The sequence below is a fragment of the Drosophila willistoni genome (genome assembly GCF_018902025.1).
Source record: "Drosophila willistoni isolate 14030-0811.24 chromosome XR unlocalized genomic scaffold, UCI_dwil_1.1 Seg143, whole genome shotgun sequence".
NCBI lineage: Eukaryota > Metazoa > Arthropoda > Insecta > Diptera > Drosophilidae > Drosophila > Drosophila willistoni.
Window position 1 is genome coordinate 6,042,564 of NW_025814056.1, and position 21,603 is coordinate 6,064,166.

Sequence of the window (21,603 nt, forward strand, 5' to 3'; positions counted from 1 at the left end):
TAGGCCGTTCTTTCGCAATATTAGCCTTTTTAGATAAAACGTTTTTCTACTTTAATGGCTATAGGTAAGGAAAGAGTTACCAAAAAAGTTGCAAGGGTATACAAACTTTGACGCGGTCGAAGTTAGCCCCGGCCCTCTGGTTTTTTTGTTTGTTGTCATTTTTTCCTTTGTTGTTGCTTGTAGCAGCTGTAAATTATGTCGCATTTGCTTAACTGCTTTTGTTTTTTTTTGTTTCTTGTTGCAAGCAAATTTTCTTATGCCCATGGCATAAATCATTTTAGACTTCTCCTTCTTCTTCTTCCTTCTAGCCAAACCCCCTTCTCTTTGGGATAAACTTTAATGCTGAGTACATAATTAAGTACGTTTTTCTAATTATAAAATTTTTGGTGTTTTTTACGACGTAAAGATTAAAGATGCTATGACCGAGATTTGGCCGTGGGATTTCCATTTTATATACATATACCTACATAATAAACTTATTTACTTAAGGTATTTGTGTCCTAAGCTTTATGGCCTTAAAATAGACAAAATACCTACATAATACCTATGTATATAAACTTTAGATAACTTATCTAAATTTCGGCATTTATGCTTTTTGCATCTTATTACAGTTGACGTCAATTTTTGTGTGTGATCGTGTGACAAATACAAGACAATAGGAACAAGACGAAAGACGACAAGGAAAGCGGAAAAAATGGTGAGTAAAGGATTTAATTAACAATTGACTGTTTATAGATCTCTAAAAAGTAAATGAAATTTTTGTTAGTAAGCTTTAAGTCTGATTTCAAGTTAAGATGTCTCTAGAAAAAGTCTCAGTTGCCTGAGAACTTGACCTTACTTTATGGCCAATAGGCATTTTGAATGCTTCTTCTTTTCCTTTCATTCTTTGCATTTGGTCATCTCAACCATCTGTTTGGCTACTTCATTGCGCTTAGTTTGCCGCACAATGGAGAGAAAAATATGCAGGGTCTCTCAATTCCTATCTCTCTATCCATCTCCATCTCTGTCTCTCCCTCTCTTTTCAATGACCCTGTGCAATTGACCACAGCGTCTGGTGCAGGTCCATGGGTCCTCTCAGGCTCTGTGGACCCGTCTCATAGTAGTCAACATCATCATGGTTGTCGGCAGTTACTTTTCAACGCCAATTTTGCTCTTCAAAAACGAAAGCCCTGATGTTGCTTCTCCTGTCTGCCTGCCTGGCTGCTGATAATGTTGTTGCTGTTGCTGTTGCTCTTGGTTAGCCGTGGGCGAATGCATCTTCAGACGCGACTTGTTGCCCCATTGTTGGTTTACCCTTTTCACTAGGCAGCGACTGAGAAACTGAGAGAGAGAGAGAGAGGCAAAGAGAGATAGAGAAAGAGAGCAAAAGCGAGAGAAATATGTTTTGTGGCTGTTGCTGTGGAATATCTCTTGCCACTTTTAACGTTAACGAGCTGTTGACTTCTTTCTGCATCTACTTACCTCTCTACCCTGTCGTCTGACGTCTGTGCCGAGAGTTAAGGACCGCACCTTTCCCTTTACCCCGACATTTGTTTCTACTCCCTGAGCTCTTAGTCGTTCGTTCGCGTTTTTTTTTTTTTTTTTGCTTCTTCTCACTTTTCCGCATTGCCTACTTCTTCGCATTCGTTTTGCCAATGCCCATATTTTTTCTTTTCTTGGCCAGGCCTTGGTCTGGTCAGGTTTGGTCTGGCCTGGTCTGGTCTGGCCGGGTACGAGTGCGGCTTTAATGCAAAATATCCTTTAACCAACTAGTTAGCATCTTGTCTGGCCAACTGCTGCCAACAGTTCTGCACCTCATTGCTTATTCAACAATCGAGCTCTGAAATGTACTCTGTAATTAAAACATACAAAAAATATTTCCATAAATTACAAGACAATTGATTCACAATCCCCCCCTTACCCCCTCTTTTTCCATCACAGTCTTTATATGAGCTTTTGTTTACACAACGTTTTTGTTTAAAATAATTAATTAAATATGCCAAACATGCCCATCTCCAACCCCATCTCCCATGTCTCATCGCTCATCGTTCCATTGGCTATGCCCCAGCCCCTGCCACTGCCTCTGCCCATGCCTCTGCCGCTGTTTGTGCCTCTTTTCCTTTGCCTATCCCGGCATGTGGCGCTGCCTTCTAAAAGATTTACTGTTAATTGAATTATAATTGTAGACTCCACCCTCGCCTATTATATCTACATATCTCCTCTGATCAGCAGCAATCATGCTGAGCAGTCAATCAAAATAGATATTCTCTTATATGTATGTACATATATACTATATATGGATTTTGTTTGTATGTGCACGAGGGAAACTTCATTAGAAATTTCACTACAATAAGGGGTTCTAAAGGGAGTGGTGGGAGGATCATCATCATCATCATCATCATCAGCACAAAATAAAAAGGGGAAATCTTTATTTTGTAAAAATAGAAAACTCAATCTGAAGAATAATTACTTACATTAAACAACTTTAAAACATGTTTCATTTATCAAATTTGAACAGGTTTTTCTACAATTTCGCAAACCCTTTCGTTTTAGCTTCTTCCACAAAAGACAATAGTTTATAGATTAGTCTAGAAAACAGAAGGAAGGTATAGAGGAAGGTTAAACCTCGTTCCTTAAAGATCAGCCTTGCTATTAATATAGTATGAGCATTAAATAAGTAAATTTGGTTATGCATAAATTAAAGTCTTTAAAATATTTTTTAGCTTATTTGGCATTGTATTTTTTTTTTTGTAAGAATTATTAACTCTTCTAGTCTCTGAGCTCTTAAATGGAGTAACTTTTTATTAGCTTTTTGGCCAAATTAATGGCAGACAGCAGATGGATAAATCCTGGTTAAATGACATCTGTTTGGGCTATTAATTGACAATGAAAACTTTTGAATGATAACCGTTCTTAAAAGATTAGGCATTCTTGAATTTATGCATATGAAGAAAAAGTTTTTTTTTTTGATGTGGTTTTGTTGTAACCTTAAGCCAAAGCCAAACCCCATTATAATTTCTTTTCTTTCCATACAATTGAATTCAACTCTCTGACACGTCGAATGGCGTCAATGTAAACACAAACCGCACTGAGAGATTCCAAAAGCGATTCAAGCGTTCCAGGCACGCACCAAAAAACAAAGATTGGCCCCTAGGCAAAAAAAAGAAACAACAACAACAGCAAAAAGAAGCCAGAAGTAGAACCACCCGTCGAGAGGGGCGGTGGGGTTATTTTTTCTTTATTTTGGAAGGGCAGGGCACTGAAGAGGTAGAGGTAGGGGTAGAGGTAGAAGAGGTAGACTACTAGAACAATCCAACATCCCTTCGTGCTGTTTCCGCTCAAAAAGAAAAACGTTGATTGCTTTGGCTGTTGAAATGCGCTTGAAAAAATAAACCAAAACTCAAGGAAAAACGCATAAATTACTCCCACTACAACAGCAGCAGCAGAAGTAGCACCACCCTATCCTATGTACATACCCCCAACCACTGTATACTCTCTCCAACCAACCACCCACACCCACACCACCATCACCATCATTCCGTTGTATTGCACGGCAAATTAAGGTGACCATATGTGGCCTCCGGGCACCCCCGACTGTGAGAGAGTGAAGTGAAGCAAGAAAAACAGTACATAAAATCAACAAACAGAGGGGAATGGAAAATGCCTTCGTCTTTTACTTTTACTTCTACATCTTGTTCTTCTTCTTTGTATTTTCCTATGTACATACATATGTATGTGTTGTTGTTGTTATTCTCTATGCTTTTTCGTGTTTCAAATAAACTTCGAAATGCATAAATAGTTTACAACAATAACAAGAAACAGAAAGAATAACAGGAACAAGTGCGTTGATTGCAGGCATACTGCACTTTAGTTGGTGAGATTGAGAATTGGTGGCGGTGCTGCTACTGCTGGATGATGATGATGATGATGGTGATGGTGGTGGGAGATGCCAATGGAGGTGCAGTTGAAGGTGGAGGTGCAGATGGAAATGGAGATGCAACGGGCAAGCGTGGGCTGCTACGGCGTCTGGTTCTATTTTGAATAAATGTCTGCAAAAGATGCAATGAACAAATGCAGATGGAGATGCAGATGCACGCTGCATGTTGCATGTTGCAGCACCAGAGCAGAGCAGAGCAGAGCAGAGTTCATTGGTTTTGCCTAAAGCCGTCGACTGTTCATTTAATGCCTCAATGAATTTGAAGTATGCGTCTACGCCATATTTCTCCATTTGCATTTGAAACAATGTTTCACATATTTCATTTTTCCACACAAAAATTCTTGTCTATGAGTGTAAAGAGAGTAAAAGACTAGATTTTGAGGCTAAGTAAGGATTTTAAATAACTTCAAATTGAATATATTTTAATCAAAGTGTAAACATTTATCAGTATTTTCAAATATTTAAGTGTTTCAAGTATTCAAGTAGTCCCTTTTAAGTAAAACGTAAAATTTGTAAAATTTAAAAAAAAGCTTGAAAAGTTTTTAAAAAAAACTTACAATTAGTCATAATTGTTATAAATTCTTTTGTTAAAAGCATTTTCGAAACTTTTTAATTGAAAACTGAATTGATTTTTCCTCTCAATCTCAGTGGTTTACAGCATATTGGTTCTGTTTCAATTTTAAAAAAAGTATTTAACAACAAAATCTGCAATTGTTGAATTGAGATTTGTACTTAAATATAGTTTTCTATCATGGATGGATCTATGTAGGCAGGGAGTCCTAGGGGTCTGCCCTTTTGGAATAGTTTTTTAGCACATTAGTGAGTTTTCAAAGTTGTACTGTCAAATTAACTTTATCGTAAAAATTACTGAAATCTTGTTTTTTTAACGAAAGTATGTTCTAAAGCCTTTCCATGTTTACTAAACATTTGGATCTGCTTTTTAAAGCAAAGGTTTAGTTATTATTGCTAACTTTAGTTAGTTATCGTTAAAGGTTTATTACAAAGGCCTTAAAATGTAAGAGCTAGTCTCTCTATTCTTGGCCCGCCCCAGAGACATTTATTGTTGAAACGTTTTGTGGCACTTACTTAATTGCAATATGAATGGCAATGTGAGAAAAAAGAAACCTATAAACTACACACATACATATGTACATATGTATGTATGTATGTACATATGGACACAAAATGCCATATTATTTCATGTTTTTTTTAAATCAAATGTGTAGAGAAACATTGTTGCACTCACCATTTCCTTTGGGTCTGGGTAACCACTTAAATACTATACCTATACTTTTGCTTCATTTCATTTTGTTTCTTTTATTTCTACTATTCCGTTAGTTGGTGGAATACCTACTTAACTATACTATACTATATTGTTAGTACATACATACATACATATTTGGCGCTATGGGCTCGTAAATATTTTTATTGCATAGTCATAAAAATAAAACAAAAAACCAAACTAAACAGAAAACAAAAAGTGCAATAGTCAACCAAAAAAAAAAAATGCTATCAACAGTTTCACGCCTTCTCTTCTATCGACTTGTACAATATTTTGTTGCTGTTGTTGTTTCGTCCGTCTAACTGTCGTTTAGTCTGGCTAACTGTCTGTTAGTCTTTCTGTCTGTCTGTTTGCCTTGTTTGTTTGTGCCACACATGTTACGCCTACGAGAAAGAGAGAAGACACAAAAATGAATGTCTTCTTATGTCGTCCCGCAGGTTCATTCTTTGGTTGTTTCTTTCTTTTTTTTCTTCTACCGCCATTTGCCTGCCATATGTGACTGAGAAAATGCTAATGGGAAACTTTATTCAAGACACTTTTAATGCCTTTGCCATATACCCTGTACCAAAAGAAAAGAGAAACCTTTAGATCCCCATTAACAGAGTTAACAAAATTCAAATGAAAATCTTAGCTATCTTTTAAATGACTAAATTGATGGCCTTTCTACAGAGTATTTCAAAGTCGATATGTTTCTCTCGTTTGGGACTGTCAATCTAAACCCAAAATATAACTCAGCAAAATAATATTTGAAATGTATTTCTGACGATAAGACATTAAGCTTGTTGTGGGCCTTATCTAGGGAAGCGGCCAACTTGACCTGCTCTTCTTAAATGTTACTAAAACAAAAAAATGTTCTACCAAGGAAAAACCAACCAAACTGACAGCTCTTTTGTGATATTGATATTGAAGTAGTACAAAGTTCATTGAGACGACGAGTCAAGAGTCCAGTCCAGTTCAGTTTGGTGCCACTTCACTTTCCCAAATGTTAGAAATTTCCATGGCGGCTTTTTCACTTTGATTTAACCAACAAGCAACAGCAGCAGCAGCAACCACAGCAACAACAACAACAACAACAACAACCTATAGTAATGTTGATAAGCCAGCGATTTATTTATGATTTTGTTCGATTTTCAAATTGACTGCCTGTTGACTGTTGCTGCTGCTGCTGCTGCTTTCATAAATTTAAATTCAGTTAGTTTTATTTTCTGTTTCATTGGTTTTGGTTTTTTTTCTTTTCATTTTCTGAGTGGCGTTTCAATTAAGCAATTGTTGTAAATTGTTTCGATTTCATAGTTTGATATTGAATTGATATATGACCCAAGCACTTGTACATTTATATATACACACATGTGCCGATAAGATTCTTCTTGTCTATATAAACATAACTATATATTTTATTTTTTTGTTTTGCTTTGTTGTTGTTAGAAATTAGTCAATCTTTCTTTCTGCCGGACAGAGAGTCGGCACATGCATGCAAATTATTGTTATGGCCAATTTGGCCATTAGCTACAGAGCCATAAATTATAAACGAGAAAAGATGCCTCATTGAAAATTCCCCTCTAGCCAAAAAAAAAAAAAAGAATCCGAGACCAAAACCATAACCGAAACCGAAACCGAAACGATGACGACGACAAAGCAAAGTCAACATGTTGAAGGGGGGAGGGGACAAATCTTTTTCCCCCTTTCACTCTCTCATAGCATTTTCCATTGGAAATTTATTTTTGGTAATTTGTGGTCTCATATATTGGTTATGCATTTTGTATTCCCATCTCTCCCCTCTCTTCCCATCTTCCCATCACTCGTCTTGGCTTTATTCGATGCGAGAAAAAGTGTTAAATTATTTGGAAATAATAAATTTTCATCTTCAATTTCCTATTTTTAGGCTTAGGGCGGAATGAAAATTGTGGCTAATTTATTATTATGCCCAAATTAATGTGATTTGTTTTTAAATATTTATAGGTATAACAAATTTTTTGTTAGTTTACTTTTTTGTTTTTTATTTTGGCATTTTTAGTTCATAATTTAAATATTTAAGAAAGGCATGCAATTTCTTTATTTATGTGTAGTTGTTTGCCTTGGCAACAATGCTGCTGCAACATTGTTGCTTTTGCTTTGAAACCTTGTTGGCTACATTTTATTTATGTCTTCAATGTACATAAATTTCAATTTTTAGTAGGGCGCAAAAAAACTACAATTTTTATTTATTTGTTTAGCCATTTTTGCAGTTTTCTTTTTTTGGAATTTGTTAACTTTTGCTCTTGGCTGTTAGCTGTGAGTTGAGTGGGCAAATTTTTGACGTCTCGATGTCTGGTTTGTATTTCAATGCTATAAATTTGTCGCCGCTTTTGTTGTAAAAATAAGCCAAAATCAAATTCTCCCTTGCGTCTCTCGTTTCTTCGCCCTGTCTCCTTCGCCTTTTGGTGGGTGGCTTCGGCATTGATTTTTATTTTTCTTTAGTTGTGTGTGTGTGTGTTTTTTCTCATTTTTTCTGTTTTTCTTTGGTTTTTATTATTATTTTTCTTTTGCCTTGCTTTGTATTATTTTTTTCCTTGTGTATAATGGCATTTCTAGTTTGGTTTATTTTGTTTGGCATGCGTGCACGACCCGACGCCAAGCGATAAACACGCGGCAGTCACACACCCCCGCGTCCCGTGCCCCTCTTGCCTCTTCACAAACAGCCATCCCCTTCGATAGTCACACACACACACACATAGTGTGTGTGTCTCTGGCATGCGTTTAAGTTTTCAGTTAATGGCTTTTAATGGCATTCCTGGCTCCCTTTCTCCTCCTCCTCCATCTCTTTCTCTCTGTTTTGCTTTGTCGCTTGTTTCACCCTGTGTCTTGCTTTGCGTCTGACTTAAATTTAACTTTCTAGTAAATATATTCAATAAATATTGTGTATAAAAATCAATTAGTTGCATAAATCTTAAACGTTTCAAATATTAGAACTATAAATGAGAAAAAACACACAAAACTAAAGTTTTAAATGTTTGTCAAAATAAATTTTGGTAAAAGACTAAAATACTTTTAGTTAGTCTAGAATTGAGTTCTAGGCCAAGTTTAACAATTAGTAAGGCAAAAGACGAAATACACATTTCCTCATTGTGGCTTTCCTCCCTACCTATCCCCCTTTGCCTGTTCTCTTGCACAGCGGTTTGCCATTAATTATCCATGTCAGCGGCATTTTGTCACAAGAGGAGCAGAGGCCAACGATGACAACAAGCGACATCCTAGCATTTCTCGGGGAGCATGTTGCATATATATTTCACTTAATTTCCACACTGACATTAATTAATACACACACACACACACACACACACACACATGTGTTTATGTGTGTGTTGGCAGACCGAGGTTGTTAGATACGACAACAAAGGGCACTAAAAATGTTTGTACCTTGTCGACTAAAGCAAGAGCAAAGGAAAGCAAGTAAATAGGTATATACATTTGTATGTATTTTGATGAAGGCGAGGATGGTGGAAGGGGGCTGTGGGGGTCGAAAGCTGGAAGTGACAATAGCAGGAGTACATGCTAAATTGTCAACCTAGAACTTTAGTCAGACATAACACACATGCATCATGCTCATCAACAGCAGCAACATCATCATCGTCATCATCATGAACCTCATCAACATTATCATCGCCGTCGTCAACATGGTCGTCATGTTGGCAGCCCTTAGGTCGTTTGCTTGACGCTTCAAATGACCATAAAAATCGTTTTTATTGCATGTGCGACAACCAACCAACTGGGGGAAACTCTTCTCCCTAAACGCCCCGCCCTGTCCCAACCATTCCACGTTCTGTAATAGTTTTTGTATGTCAATGTCAGGCTTCCCTATTTAATTGCCATAAAAATGAAGTAGCCACCACAGACAAACCGACGACTAGAGCTACCTATACACCTATCTGCCACAAATACACCTGTCGCACACACTCCCACTCACAGTCACACACACACACACACACACGTATGTATACATTCATATGTGCCATTTCAATTACATTTCTATAAACAATCATAAAAAAAAACAAAAAATTACAAAAAATGTTCATGCCCAAAATGCATTTATGGTTCAATTATGGTTATTACAACACACACATACAACCAAGGAAGCCAAAACCAACGGGTGTTAGAATTCAATATACCGAATATAAGGAAATGATTGAAATGAAAAAAGGGGGGCGGGATGGGGGAAGGGGAATTCTCAAATTGGTCATCATAAAATTTTAGACATAAAAAGTTTGGTCGATTATTCAATGTGGTCATGTTTGAAAATAAAATATATAATTGAGGAAAATTGTTTATAATAATAAAAAAAAAAGCACATAAAATTTTCATTGCAATGGCAATCGAAATAAATTGAAATAAATATAACTCAAAAATTGTGCATTGAAAAGTTAAAATGACATTACATAAATGGAAAAAAATTTGTCATGAAAAAGCATTGTCCATTAAATTTTTGTTGTTTTAAATGACATACAACAAATTGTAGTATAACTTTAGGGGCCCCTCCCCACCCACAATATAATTCAATGATATTTGAATGCGGAAATTATTTTGTTGGTCAACCAGAAACTCTTTTGTAAACTTCCGTTCAACATTAGAGAGCACCTGAGAGCTGAAGAGGCTCTATTTATTAGATTTTTAACACCTACATATGGGTCGTGAGTGTGTGTGCATTATATCATCTAGACACAACACAAATCATCAACACGTTTGTAATTCTTTTTATGATGCCCATTCTGCTCAATTTTATGATGCCTTAAAATGTTTCTCGTAAAAACCTTTTTTCGTCGTTGTTGTTGTTGTTTTTGTTTCTTTTACGGAAAATTCTTGTATTTATGTGCCACTTCCTGGGGCAGGAACCGAAATGTTGTTCTACTCGTCGTTTTTTTGGTTTTTATTATATTTAATTTTCACCACAAGAATTCTCTTGTGTTTTCTTTTTGCGTGTGTGTGTGTAAAGTGAGTGTATTTCCCCTTGTCACACAGAGAAGAGACAGAAGTGTCAGAGTGGTGCGGGGAGGGGAGAAGGGAGGAGGGGTGGATAGAGAATGCCAGGCAATTCGTTTTTAATTGTTTTTTTTTTTGTTGCTTCCCCCAAAAGTATGCTCTGAAATGCATTTTTTGCGAAAATGGGAAAAAGGAAATGGTCGAGGGGAGGGAACAACAACTGTCAAAATATAAACGCTTGCTCATGGTGCAAAATTTGAAATGAAGAATAAATCTGCACGCAAAGGACCGTCAGATCAACCCACAAAACACCCATTCAAATGCACACACACACACGCAGAGACTCACATATACAACACTCCATACAGTCTTTTGCCTTTTTGGCGACACTTGACACTCTTTTGTATTTAGTCAGAGCCAGGACGGGTGCTTCCCACCCCTCGTTGCTGGCATTCACCCCCGCTAACACTACCCTACACTGTGTGCAGCTGCAGTTCGTCTTCGTTATTAGCAAAATTTGCCCAAAAACAAAACAAGAAGAGCAGGAGAGAAGGAAAGAAACAGGAAAGTGAACAAGCACAACAAGAAAAATGAAAATAAAAATCGGAAATTTAATTTTATTTTCATGTTTGCTTCCCTTTTTGACATATATGTATGTATGTCTGTGAGTCGGACAGGCGGATAGGCGGGGCCGGGTAAATCCCAACAACCCCTCGACCAGAACTCGAAATTTCATGCTCGTGACTCACGCTCACACCACTAAATAGAAGGCGAGCGGGAAAGAAACAAGGACCTTCAACTCATTTACCGCTTGTCGCTTTGTCCTTTTTTCTGCGGTGTCATTTAGCCCTTGCAAGCAACGACAAAATGCTCACAAGAAGACAGAGAGAGAGAGAGACAGAGAAAGAAAAATATTCAATAATAGAAACACAGAAAATCAACCCCCTCAACCTTATTTTTTCGACTTACCCCTCAGCAAAGAGGGTTACACACAAAAAAAAATAACTGTTTGACATTTGCAAATCGTTTTGCGTGAAGAATTTCGCTATCATTCAGAAGGCATTCATCAAAGCACCAACCCCCCTACCCTCTAATCCTGTCGCTCTGCTCCCATAATCATCTGTCCCCATGGACGTGGGACAAGAATCGTAATCAGCAGAAACCAAAAGAAAGAAATGGACTTTTGAATAGAGAAATGGCGGTTAGACTCCTCCACTTAATTAAAATTTAATTGTAAGCTGAGAGGTTACAGAACTATGCCGAAAGAGAGTGAGAGAGAGGGCAAGCTTAACTACTGTTTGGTGTTTTGTTTTTTTTTTTTTTCGCCACAAAGCAACAAATAACACAAAACAAACAAACAACCAACAACAACAAAGCACACACACACAAAAAAGTTAACTTCAAAGAGCAAAAACGCTCTGCAAGAGGGGCACTTGAACAAAAGTAGCAAAAAAGTGTGGCCAACCCACAAAAAAACGTAAAGAGGGGCAAAAAAAAAGAAAACTGCACGCTTAAATGTCAATGATTTTAATGGGCGGACGCGCAAAAATCTTGAGCCATTTTTCTCTGTGTGTTTGTGTGTGTGTGTGTGTGTGTGTGTGTGTATGTGTGTTTATTACGTTGAACAAGGAGCCGCTCCAGCAGCAACATTTTGTCAAAGCTTCAGGGAGAAAGCTCACCGGAGACGACCTGCTGCAAACGACGGGCACTGGCAGTGCCACTGCACTACGTTCCCTAACCCTAAACCCTTTTGTGACTCTGTGTGTGTACGACTGCGTTTGTAAGGTCATGGAACTTGTCTGCATTGCCCTTTGGGGGATGGGAATGAAACTTTTTCATTTGCTGCCGCATTCGCTCCCCTCCCATCCCCACTTAGCGAACCCCTCTCTATTCATTCTACACCCACTCGGTAGCTCACTCCCCCACTTTGTCGACAAACTGTTTTCATTTTGCGCCGCTACGCGCTTTTTGATGCCGCCGCCGCCGCCGCCTCTGTCGTCGCTGACGCTGACGACGACGACGCCAACAAGTCAAACAGAGGTTCTCATTGGAGTTCTCTACCCAACTACCTCTATCTCTAGCAGAGTTTGTTTTTTTTTTCCTCCTTTTTTTTTCAATTGATTTTCGCGGTTTGCCTTTACAACCAAGGCCACGTCGGTAACGACAAGCATCCAATGCACCGCCAGCATCATCGTCATCATCATCATCATCAAAAACTCCTGTTGCTGCACCTGTGTCCTTCCATCTACATTTTCATCATACCTGGCACTGCTGATGCTGCTTCAACGCTTCTTTGTGCTAGGCAGGAATCACTGGTTAGGGTAGAGTTATCCCATCTATAGAAAAGTTTAAGTGCTTTGTGGTTGGTAAAGTTTTGGTTTTTTCCCTTACCACCCTGTCCCTGTCCCTGTCGCTCGCTCTCTCTCTTCGTTTTTCAAGGATAGTGAGCTATTTTTGAGCCATTTTTGTGTGTGAACTTCCGTAACGTCGTCTATTGATGAGATTTTTTTTCCTTTCTTTCTCTCTATTGATGGCGATAAGTTATCGATTAGCCTTCACTTTGAATTGGTTGATGTTTTTTCTGTTTTTTTTTTTTTTTTTCTTATTCTGATATCTTGACTAACTGGTCATTGTTTGGTTAATTGCTCATCATTAAGCAAGTAAATTTCCCATTTGGGATGATGAATCTAAAAGGATATTGAACTATTGTTGGAGGTTAAAACTTTTAGGAATGTTAAGGCATACAATACAACAAATTTTCTCTACGCATTATGCGAATGGGGAAAAAGGAAAATGCTGCTTGGCCAGCAAAAAATTTTCTGGTAGCAAGTGAAAATTAGTCAAAGACAAAAGGCAAATTTCGTTGTTGTTGTTGTTGTTGTTTGCTTCTAGTTCTCGAGGCATATTGAAATGCAGAAACGTGACTAAAATGGTAGAGAGAAATGGGATCTCATCCCACACCCGAGACTTATTTAATGAAAATCGAAATGTAGGAAAAAAGGAAAGAAAACAAAAAAAGTTTGAGTTCCACATTTAGTCGCTTGGTCCTTCATACAAACATAGGTGAAGTAAATACTTCACTTGGAATAACAACACGCCCTATATTACTACTTGGTCAGCTCCTCCATTTCTAGTACGAGTTCGAGTTGTTGTTGTTGTTGTTGTTACAGTGTCAAGTGTTTTTTTGGGTTTGAATTGGTTTTTTCCCTACCAAAACTAATAAGAAGAAGTACCTAACATACATACATACATGTGTTCATGGGAAATGGCCTGGAAATAATAGCAAACGTGCCTCTTTTGTACCAAAAAGAGAAAATAGGTACATAAATATTATTTTTAATAGAGAAAGAGGCGATTGCTGATGAGGGAAGTAGTATGAGGAGGAGGAGGAGGAAGAGAAAGAATGATGATGATGATGAAGATGGTGAATAGTGGTAGATGGATATGGAGATGGAGAGTAGTAGAAGTGTCTCAAGTGGCGGTGACGAATGGATCTCTTTGGTAGCTAAATGTTTGTGTTCGACTCGGTTTATGTTTATTTAGTGATTTGTTGTTTTTGTTATACCCTCCCCTTCCCCACCCTTCCCTCCATCACCACCACCACAGCGGCCTACCATCAACTGTTTTTTTTTCTTTTTCTTCCCCGTCATTTTCAGTTGTAGTATTGCTTTACTGCAGACTCATATTGTTTATTTAATTGTTAACAAGCGTGCAAAGACTCTGGCGACTCAGTCTCTTTACAAGCTCGTTACGAGTAACAAATTATTATTATTATTATTATTATTACTATCGGAGTTGGAGCTAGAGACATGAAGACGGGCTGTGGACGGTGTCCGGATTGGAACCTAAGCCGATGGCATTGCATTTTTTTGCAAAATCATGCCGTGGCTAGAATTTTTTATACAAAATCACGCTGCCAACAAGTCTCAATGATGTTTACACAAGCTCTTCAAATGGCGACGCTTGAACTGACTGACTGGCCCGGCCTGGCCTGGCATGGCATGGCCCCAAAGAAGCAGAAGAAAAACAGAAATGAGCTTAGACAAAGTAATATGTGAGGATCGTTCCATGTTTGCCAAAGACTACAACAGCCAGACCAAGACAGAGATAGTGGGGCAAAGAAAGAGAGAGAGAGAGAGAGTAAGAGCGATCAAGCAATGCAACTGATGAAGATTGGTGAATGGTTAGGCTTGAATGCGTTAAAGAGGTCGTCGGGCGGAAGCTGTGACCAAAGTTGGTAGAACGACAACAACAAGCAACTAAAACTTGACTGTTTTAATTAAAGAAACACACACACACAAGCAGGAAGACTGTCTCCCAGCAATGGCAACATGAACAGCAGGTAGCATGTAGCAAGTAGCGAGAGGCAAGCGGCAAGTGGCAAGTGCCAAGTGTTGCTCTGTTGACTTAAAAAACGCGCAATCAAAGTACAGTTGATACTCCAAGGAATGCAGAAAAGCCATAAACAAATTTCATTAAAACAAATTTCTTTAATTACTTTTATTTTTATTTATATTTTGGGATTTTTAACTCTTTTGGAATAAAAATCTTAAGACAAATGAAAGAAGGTCAACGCGAAACTAAAAGTTATGTGTAAATATTTTGAATCACTTTCCTTTTGAGTGAATATGGTAAGGGATAAACCAGAAGCAGTCTAAGAAACTTAACAAATTAGGCAAATTCTGATCCTCTCACATTTCACATATAATGTCATTGAAGAAACTAAAAAAATTAAAGTTAATTTATCAAACTAGCTTAGTTTTTTGGTTTACAAAGGATAATTATAAAATTTTGGTTAGATCATGTCTTTTAAACGCTGGAGTTACTTATCTAGCACATGTTTATAAAGTCTGCCTTCAATTGTTTATAATTTGCTCATTAAAGTAATACATTAATACTAAAGCAAATGAATCTTATTATTCATTGTGGATAGCTGTTATAACAGAAAGAAAACAAGTATCGATCTGTTATTTAAACTGTAACAAAAGAGTATTTGTATGATAGCTCTAAATGCATTGTGCAATCATCATCATCATCATCATCATCGTCATCATTATTGTATATGCAGTCTATGAGCGACCACAAAAACCGATAGTTGCCTTCTCTCTGGCATATTATTTGCTGTAATCGATAGGCTCTCGGGCTAACGCCTGGCATTGTTTCTCACGATACGATTCAACTCGACTATTTCTCGCCCACATTTCGATATTGTATTTCAACATTTTATTTTTGGCGTCCTCCATAGCTTCCTTTTGCTCCACCAACAAAAAAAATTTTCTGTGGTCTATTTACTTAATTATTTTGAAGTGCTTGGCAAACACTTTTAACACGAAAAATGTTTCAGAAACACATCGCCCTCCCCTTCGAGCAAGTAAGCAACGAATCCATCCATTTCACACACTAACCGTCACCATTTCCAACCAACCACCCACCCTCTCATCCCCTACCTCCCTCCCTTCGTTTCGCCCGCCCACACTTTATACAAGGCGCACACAAATGTTATTAATTAAAATGTCATTCATTCCAACAACAGCAACAGCAACAGCAACAATAACAACAAGAAAAAGAAGAGAAGAAGAACAAGCAACAATGAAAGGACTTAAAAACAAAAGCCAAAAGAGAACGAATAGAAAACGGCAGAGAGAGAGAGAGAGAGAGAGAGAAAACTATTTGCAGCTGCTGTTGACAGTTTTTCCAAGAGCTTCGAGCTACTCGTTCTCTTGTCCTCTTATTTTTTGACATCACTGTACAATTCTCCTCCCAGTCCCATCCCCCTCCCCCTTTACACACAATCAGCACTCTTTCCATTTTGGACCACACGCAGAACAGGCAGAAAGCCACAAATATGTCACTTGACACTTGCTAAAAATTTATGTACACACACACACACACACAACTTTACACATATATTTATATTGCATATTGTGGATAAATAAATTTTCGTGACTTTGCCACAGAGGAAGAGCGAGAGAGAGAGAGAGGAAACCATGCAGAAGCTGTGACATTACAAAATTGCCCTTCACTTGTCCAGATGTCAATATTATTTTTTGGGTTATCAGTTACCACAAAAACTTGATATCCTTTTGATACATACATATATGTATGTATATATACCTATGTATATAAAAGGTGCTAGTTGATTTTGACTACTGTGGTCAAGCATGGACTTTATTCCTAGAGACAAAATCAGCCAGCAGCTGCTGCCTGACTTGCCATCAAGTGAGCAATTGTCTTTAATTCAGATTTCAACCACTTTTTTGTTTCACACCCTACGAAGTACGAAGAACCACTGGAGAATCAGTTAAAGCAAACACTTTGATCAAACACTTAACTCCAGCTGCAGCTTCAGTTCCTCTTCCTCCTTCTGTTTGTTAAGGCAGACGCCGTCAAATTTAATAAAAATCACTGATTTTGATTGATGCCCCTCTTTTGGTCACTCTTTTTTTTTTGTTCCCCCTCCCTCACACGCACACACACACACACACACTTAGTTTCATTTTGCCCTCTGCCAGGGCATCTGTAAATATTGGCGGGAGTGAACCGAAGTTGACATATGACGACATGTCGTCCAAGTGTCGCCACTTTCAATTGAAACAAATGAGGCACAAAAGTCCGTTTACAGGGGGGAGGAGACAATGGCCAGCAATGAGTTGAGAACAGGAAAGAGCATTTACAACAACATGTCATCAAAAAAATGAAAATGACCAAACTAAATGCTCGGTCATCTATCTCTGTCTCTGTCTCTGTCCCTGTCTCTATTTTCTACATTAAAAGTAAACGTCTACAAATCAAAATCAGTTGAAGTTTGCTTGTGAAACGTTGCAAAGCCTCCCAACTAAAGACTAGAGAGATCATTGAATACAATATAAATTGCTCCTTTTCGTTACCACAAAAAGGAGCTTAATGGGGATATTCATTTTAAAATGAAGTAGAGCCAATTTTTGTTCTATTTGTAGATCAGCGAAACTTTTTAACCTTTTTATAGTCCTTGGAAAAGAAAGTTAAAGTTAGATTAATAGTAATAATAATCTGTATACTAATTTATTGTTTATCTCTCATCTAATTTCAGCCAGACCGCACTTTTTGTCCAGCGTTAACAATTTGACGCTAAACTGCTAAAAAAAAAGAGGATTCTCGACATAAGCAGAGACTGAGAAAACCGTGAGAAGGCGAGAAAATCTCAATTTTTCACTTAGCTCTTAGGGCGCTTTCAATTTAAAGAAAGCGACCAAATAGAGTAGCAAGCGCACAACAACAACAAAAACTCTACAAACAAACATAAGAAGCCATTAAAACAACGCACAAACAAACAAACAAAAAAAAAATACAAAGAAAAATCCTACAAAATGAGTCGAAAGAGTCATGTGGCAACCCTGGTGATGGCGACAGCAACCCTGCTGTTAGCCCTAAGCCATTGCAATGCAGACAGTCCACAACATAGTCCCGATCATGGCCTCGGCATGGGCATGGGCGGCATGGGAATGGGTGGACACGGCATGGATGTGAGTCCAGCTCCTGGTTATGGTGTCCCAGCTATACCAAAAGATCCGAATTCCCGTTGCGAGGAGATAACCATACCGATGTGTCGCGGCATTGGCTACAACATGACATCATTTCCCAATGAAATGAATCATGAGACCCAGGACGAGGCTGGACTGGAAGTCCATCAGTTCTGGCCCCTGGTGGAGATTAAATGTTCACCCGATTTGAAGTTCTTCTTGTGCAGCATGTATACGCCCATTTGCCTGGAGGATTATCATAAACCGTTGCCGGTATGCCGCAGTGTCTGCGAGCGTGCCCGTTCTGGTTGTGCACCGATTATGCAGCAATATAGCTTCGAATGGCCCGAACGGATGGCTTGCGAGCATTTACCCTTGCACGGCGATCCCGATAACTTGTGCATGGAACAGCCATCGTATACGGAAGCAGGAAGTGGCAGCAGTGGCGGATCTGGTGGCTCCGGCAGCGGCAGTGGCAGTGGTGGCAGTGGCAGCGGCTCTGGTGGCAAACGCAAACAGGGCGGCAGTGGCTCCGGTAGCGGTGGCAGCGGCAGCGGTTCATCCACATCGAACAAGTGCAAAGGAAAGAATTCAAAAAACTGTCAAAACTCCCTAGGCGAAAAGGCAAACGGAAAAGAGTGCACATGCTCATGCCGATCGCCGCTCATCGTTCTGGGGAAGGAGCAACTAATGCAACAGTCGCCCATGATGCATCATCATTGGTACATGAATTTGACTGTACAAAGAATCGCGGGCGTTCCAAATTGCGCCATACCGTGCAAGGGTCCGTTCTTCAGCAACGACGAAAAGGACTTCGCCGGCCTGTGGATCGCCCTATGGTCGGGTCTATGCTTCTGCAGCACCCTAATGACCCTAACCACATTCATCATAGACACGGAAAGGTTTAAATATCCCGAAAGGCCAATTGTTTTCCTATCGGCATGCTATTTCATGGTCGCAGTCGGTTATCTATCGCGTAATTTCCTACAGAATGAGGAAATCGCCTGCGATGGTAGACTATTGAGGGAAAGTTCGACGGGACCGCATTCGTGCACCTTGGTCTTCTTGCTCACATATTTCTTTGGCATGGCCTCATCGATTTGGTGGGTTATTCTAAGTTTCACCTGGTTCCTGGCCGCCGGATTGAAGTGGGGCAATGAAGCAATTACCAAGCATTCGCAATATTTTCATCTAGCTGCCTGGCTTATACCGACAGTTCAATCCGTTGCCGTTTTACTGCTCTCCGCAGTTGATGGTGATCCCATTCTGGGTATTTGCTATGTGGGTAATCTCAATCCGGATCATTTGAAGACATTCGTATTGGCACCGCTCTTTGTTTATTTGGTGATTGGTACCACATTCCTAATGGCTGGATTTGTCTCACTGTTTCGCATACGTTCGGTAATCAAGCAACAGGGCGGAGTTGGAGCCGGTGTTAAAGCCGATAAATTGGAAAAACTAATGATACGCATTGGCATATTCTCGGTTCTATATACCGTGCCAGCGACCATTGTCATTGGCTGCTATCTGTATGAGGCTGCCTATTTTGAGGATTGGATCAAGGCATTGGCCTGTCCCTGTGCCCCAGTCAAGGGTCCCGGAAAGAAACCATTGTATTCGGTTCTCATGCTTAAATATTTCATGGCTCTGGCTGTGGGCATTACGTCCGGGGTGTGGATCTGGTCAGGCAAAACACTTGAGAGTTGGCGCCGCTTTTGGCGTAGATTATTCGGTGCACCGGATCGCACGGGTGCCAATCAGGCATTGATTAAACAACGTCCACCCATACCACATCCGTATGCGGGCTCTGGAATGGGTATGCCTGTGGGATCGGCAGCCGGCTCGCTATTAGCTACACCCTATACTCAGGCTGGTGGTGCCTCAGTTGCCTCCACTAGCCACCACCATTTGCACCATCATGTTCTCAAGCAGCCAGCGGCCAGTCATGTATGACATGGAGAGTCGGGAGGAGCAGCTGGTGGTTGCGGCGGCGGCAGCAGTACAATTGGTGGCGGCAGCGTTCTTGGCGGACACGGCACAGCCATGAGCAATAGTACAATGGGCATGGGAGCTCCTCCTCCTGGCAGCTTAATGCATGGTGGTTCAAATGGTGGTGGTGTCGGCGGTGGCGGACCACCGGGCGCAAATGTTTACGGCAATGGCAATAATGGTGGTGTTAGTGGCGTCGGTGGTGTTGGTGGTGGTGGTCAGAGTACGGCTCCTGGTTCAGTGATCGATTCGCGGGCCGTTTCTGTGGTTGTAACATTGCCCGGCGGGCCGGGCTCTCAGCATCCTGGTCAGGCATTGAGTGATTATGGTCCCATATAGTTAATGGTACGCCCGGACACTGCGCATTGGGTATCGACGAGCAGTTTCAGTCAGCTGTAAGTGCAGACAAGAGACAAAGAAAACTCGAAACAGTCACTACCCAATTATCCAGAGAAAAACAACTCAGTCGCTCGCTCGCACTCTCTCTCTCTCTCTTTCTCTCTCTCTATCTTATTCTGTATCTCTTTCCCCCCAATAATAATATCTAACTCTTTCTCACAAACTCTTTCACATTTTGCTCTGAAAGATTTTTTTTTTGAAGTACATAAATGCCATATTAATTAACATTCTAGTCCTGAACAAAATCAAAACATGAGAAACATTTAGAGAATTTAGAGGAGGGCATTATATAGAGTATATAGAAAAGTAGAGAAGTCCAACCAGGGGCGCGCCAAATCCCCCAACCCCAACCCCAAACCCCGCCCCACAAACCATTCTTCTGGAATACAAAAAACCCAAACCCCCTCCCAAAAAAAAAATAGACTGAGAATTGAACACACACACACACCCATAAACCTAGAGGGATTATATAATACATACATAGATCATATATACCATCTAATAACTCTGCCCAACACTGCCAAGTCAGAGCCACGAGCCATATAAAATTTCGAAATTACAACTAACTTTTAATCAAACTACAATTTAAAAAACAAAAACAACAACAAATAAAAGAAAGAAAAAAAAATCATACAAAAAATTTCTAAAAAAGTAAACTATTAACATTAATCTAATGGAAATTAAACACTTCGAATGCAATTTATCAAAGAGCAGCAAGCTAAAACAAAACAGTGTTGCACAGAAATGGCACAGTGTTGCAAAATACCATTTGTAAATTATTGAAATTCTAATATTTAAGCATTTGATTTTTATTGTAAATATTTTTCAAGTATGTAATTTGCATTTCATTAACTGCATTTAAGCTCAAACAAATTTGAATTTATTTTTTCCAAAAAAAAAAAAACAACAAAAAACAAAAACGAAACAAAAAAACAACAACAAAAATGAATTGCCAACAAACAACATTTTTTTCTGCATTTACAACAAAAAAAAACCGAAAAAAAAGGAAACAACAAGAAGTTATAACGAAAAAAAGGAAAGGAAAAAAAATTGTATAAATTTTTGTATAAGAGTATTAAATGAAACGTCAAAATGGAAAAGTAAATGAAACCTAAATGTAATATTAGTTGTAAACAATAAAATTACATACACATACATATATATATATATATATATTTATATATATAAGCATCTATCGGAAGCATTTGAAAACTATTGTATTTAAATTTAATATTTATATTAAATGGCAGAAAGCAAACAATTTAACTGTTAGCATTTCAACATACGAAAAAATAATATTATACAAGAAATTACATTTAATTAATTAATTATATATATATAATATAAATCTATTATAACGAATTAGCAACCTACAAGTTATGTGTGTAATAATCTTTTTTTTTTTATTAGCCACTATATGCATAATGAAGTAGAAAATAAACATTTACGATGAAAAAAATAATTTCTTAATTTACGTTTTCTTATTTTTCTTTCAATTTTTGAATGTGTCTTTTGTTACAGTTCAAATTATAATTTATCGTAAGTATTTTATTTCATTCTTTTCA

The 21,603-nt window shown here is 38.7% G+C and overlaps 2 protein-coding genes across 2 annotated transcripts in view; both read left to right on the forward strand.

Annotated features, from left to right (window-relative positions):
* The first annotated feature begins 611 nt into the window (after positions 1 to 611).
* On the forward strand, positions 612 to 20,477 carry LOC6645567 (frizzled-2). The gene is made up of 2 exons (XM_002068104.4): positions 612 to 697; positions 17,221 to 20,477. The coding sequence occupies exon 2, from the start codon at positions 17,498 to 17,500 to the stop codon at positions 19,601 to 19,603; it is 2,106 nt and encodes a 701-aa protein (XP_002068140.3). The 5' UTR covers positions 612 to 697; positions 17,221 to 17,497; the 3' UTR covers positions 19,604 to 20,477.
* The window catches only part of LOC6645570 (accessory gland protein Acp76A), a 29,714-nt gene continuing 27,804 nt past the window's right edge, over positions 19,694 to 21,603 (forward strand). The window contains exon 1 of the mRNA XM_047011912.1: positions 19,694 to 19,909. Coding sequence (XP_046867868.1) covers positions 19,694 to 19,909 — 216 coding nt within the window. The remainder of the gene's footprint in view (positions 19,910 to 21,603) is intronic.

Excerpts from the sequence above, each read along its gene's own strand:
- LOC6645567 (XM_002068104.4), top strand. The coding sequence starts at position 17,498 with ATGAGTCGAAAGAGTCATGTGGCAACCCTGGTGATGGCGACAGCAACC.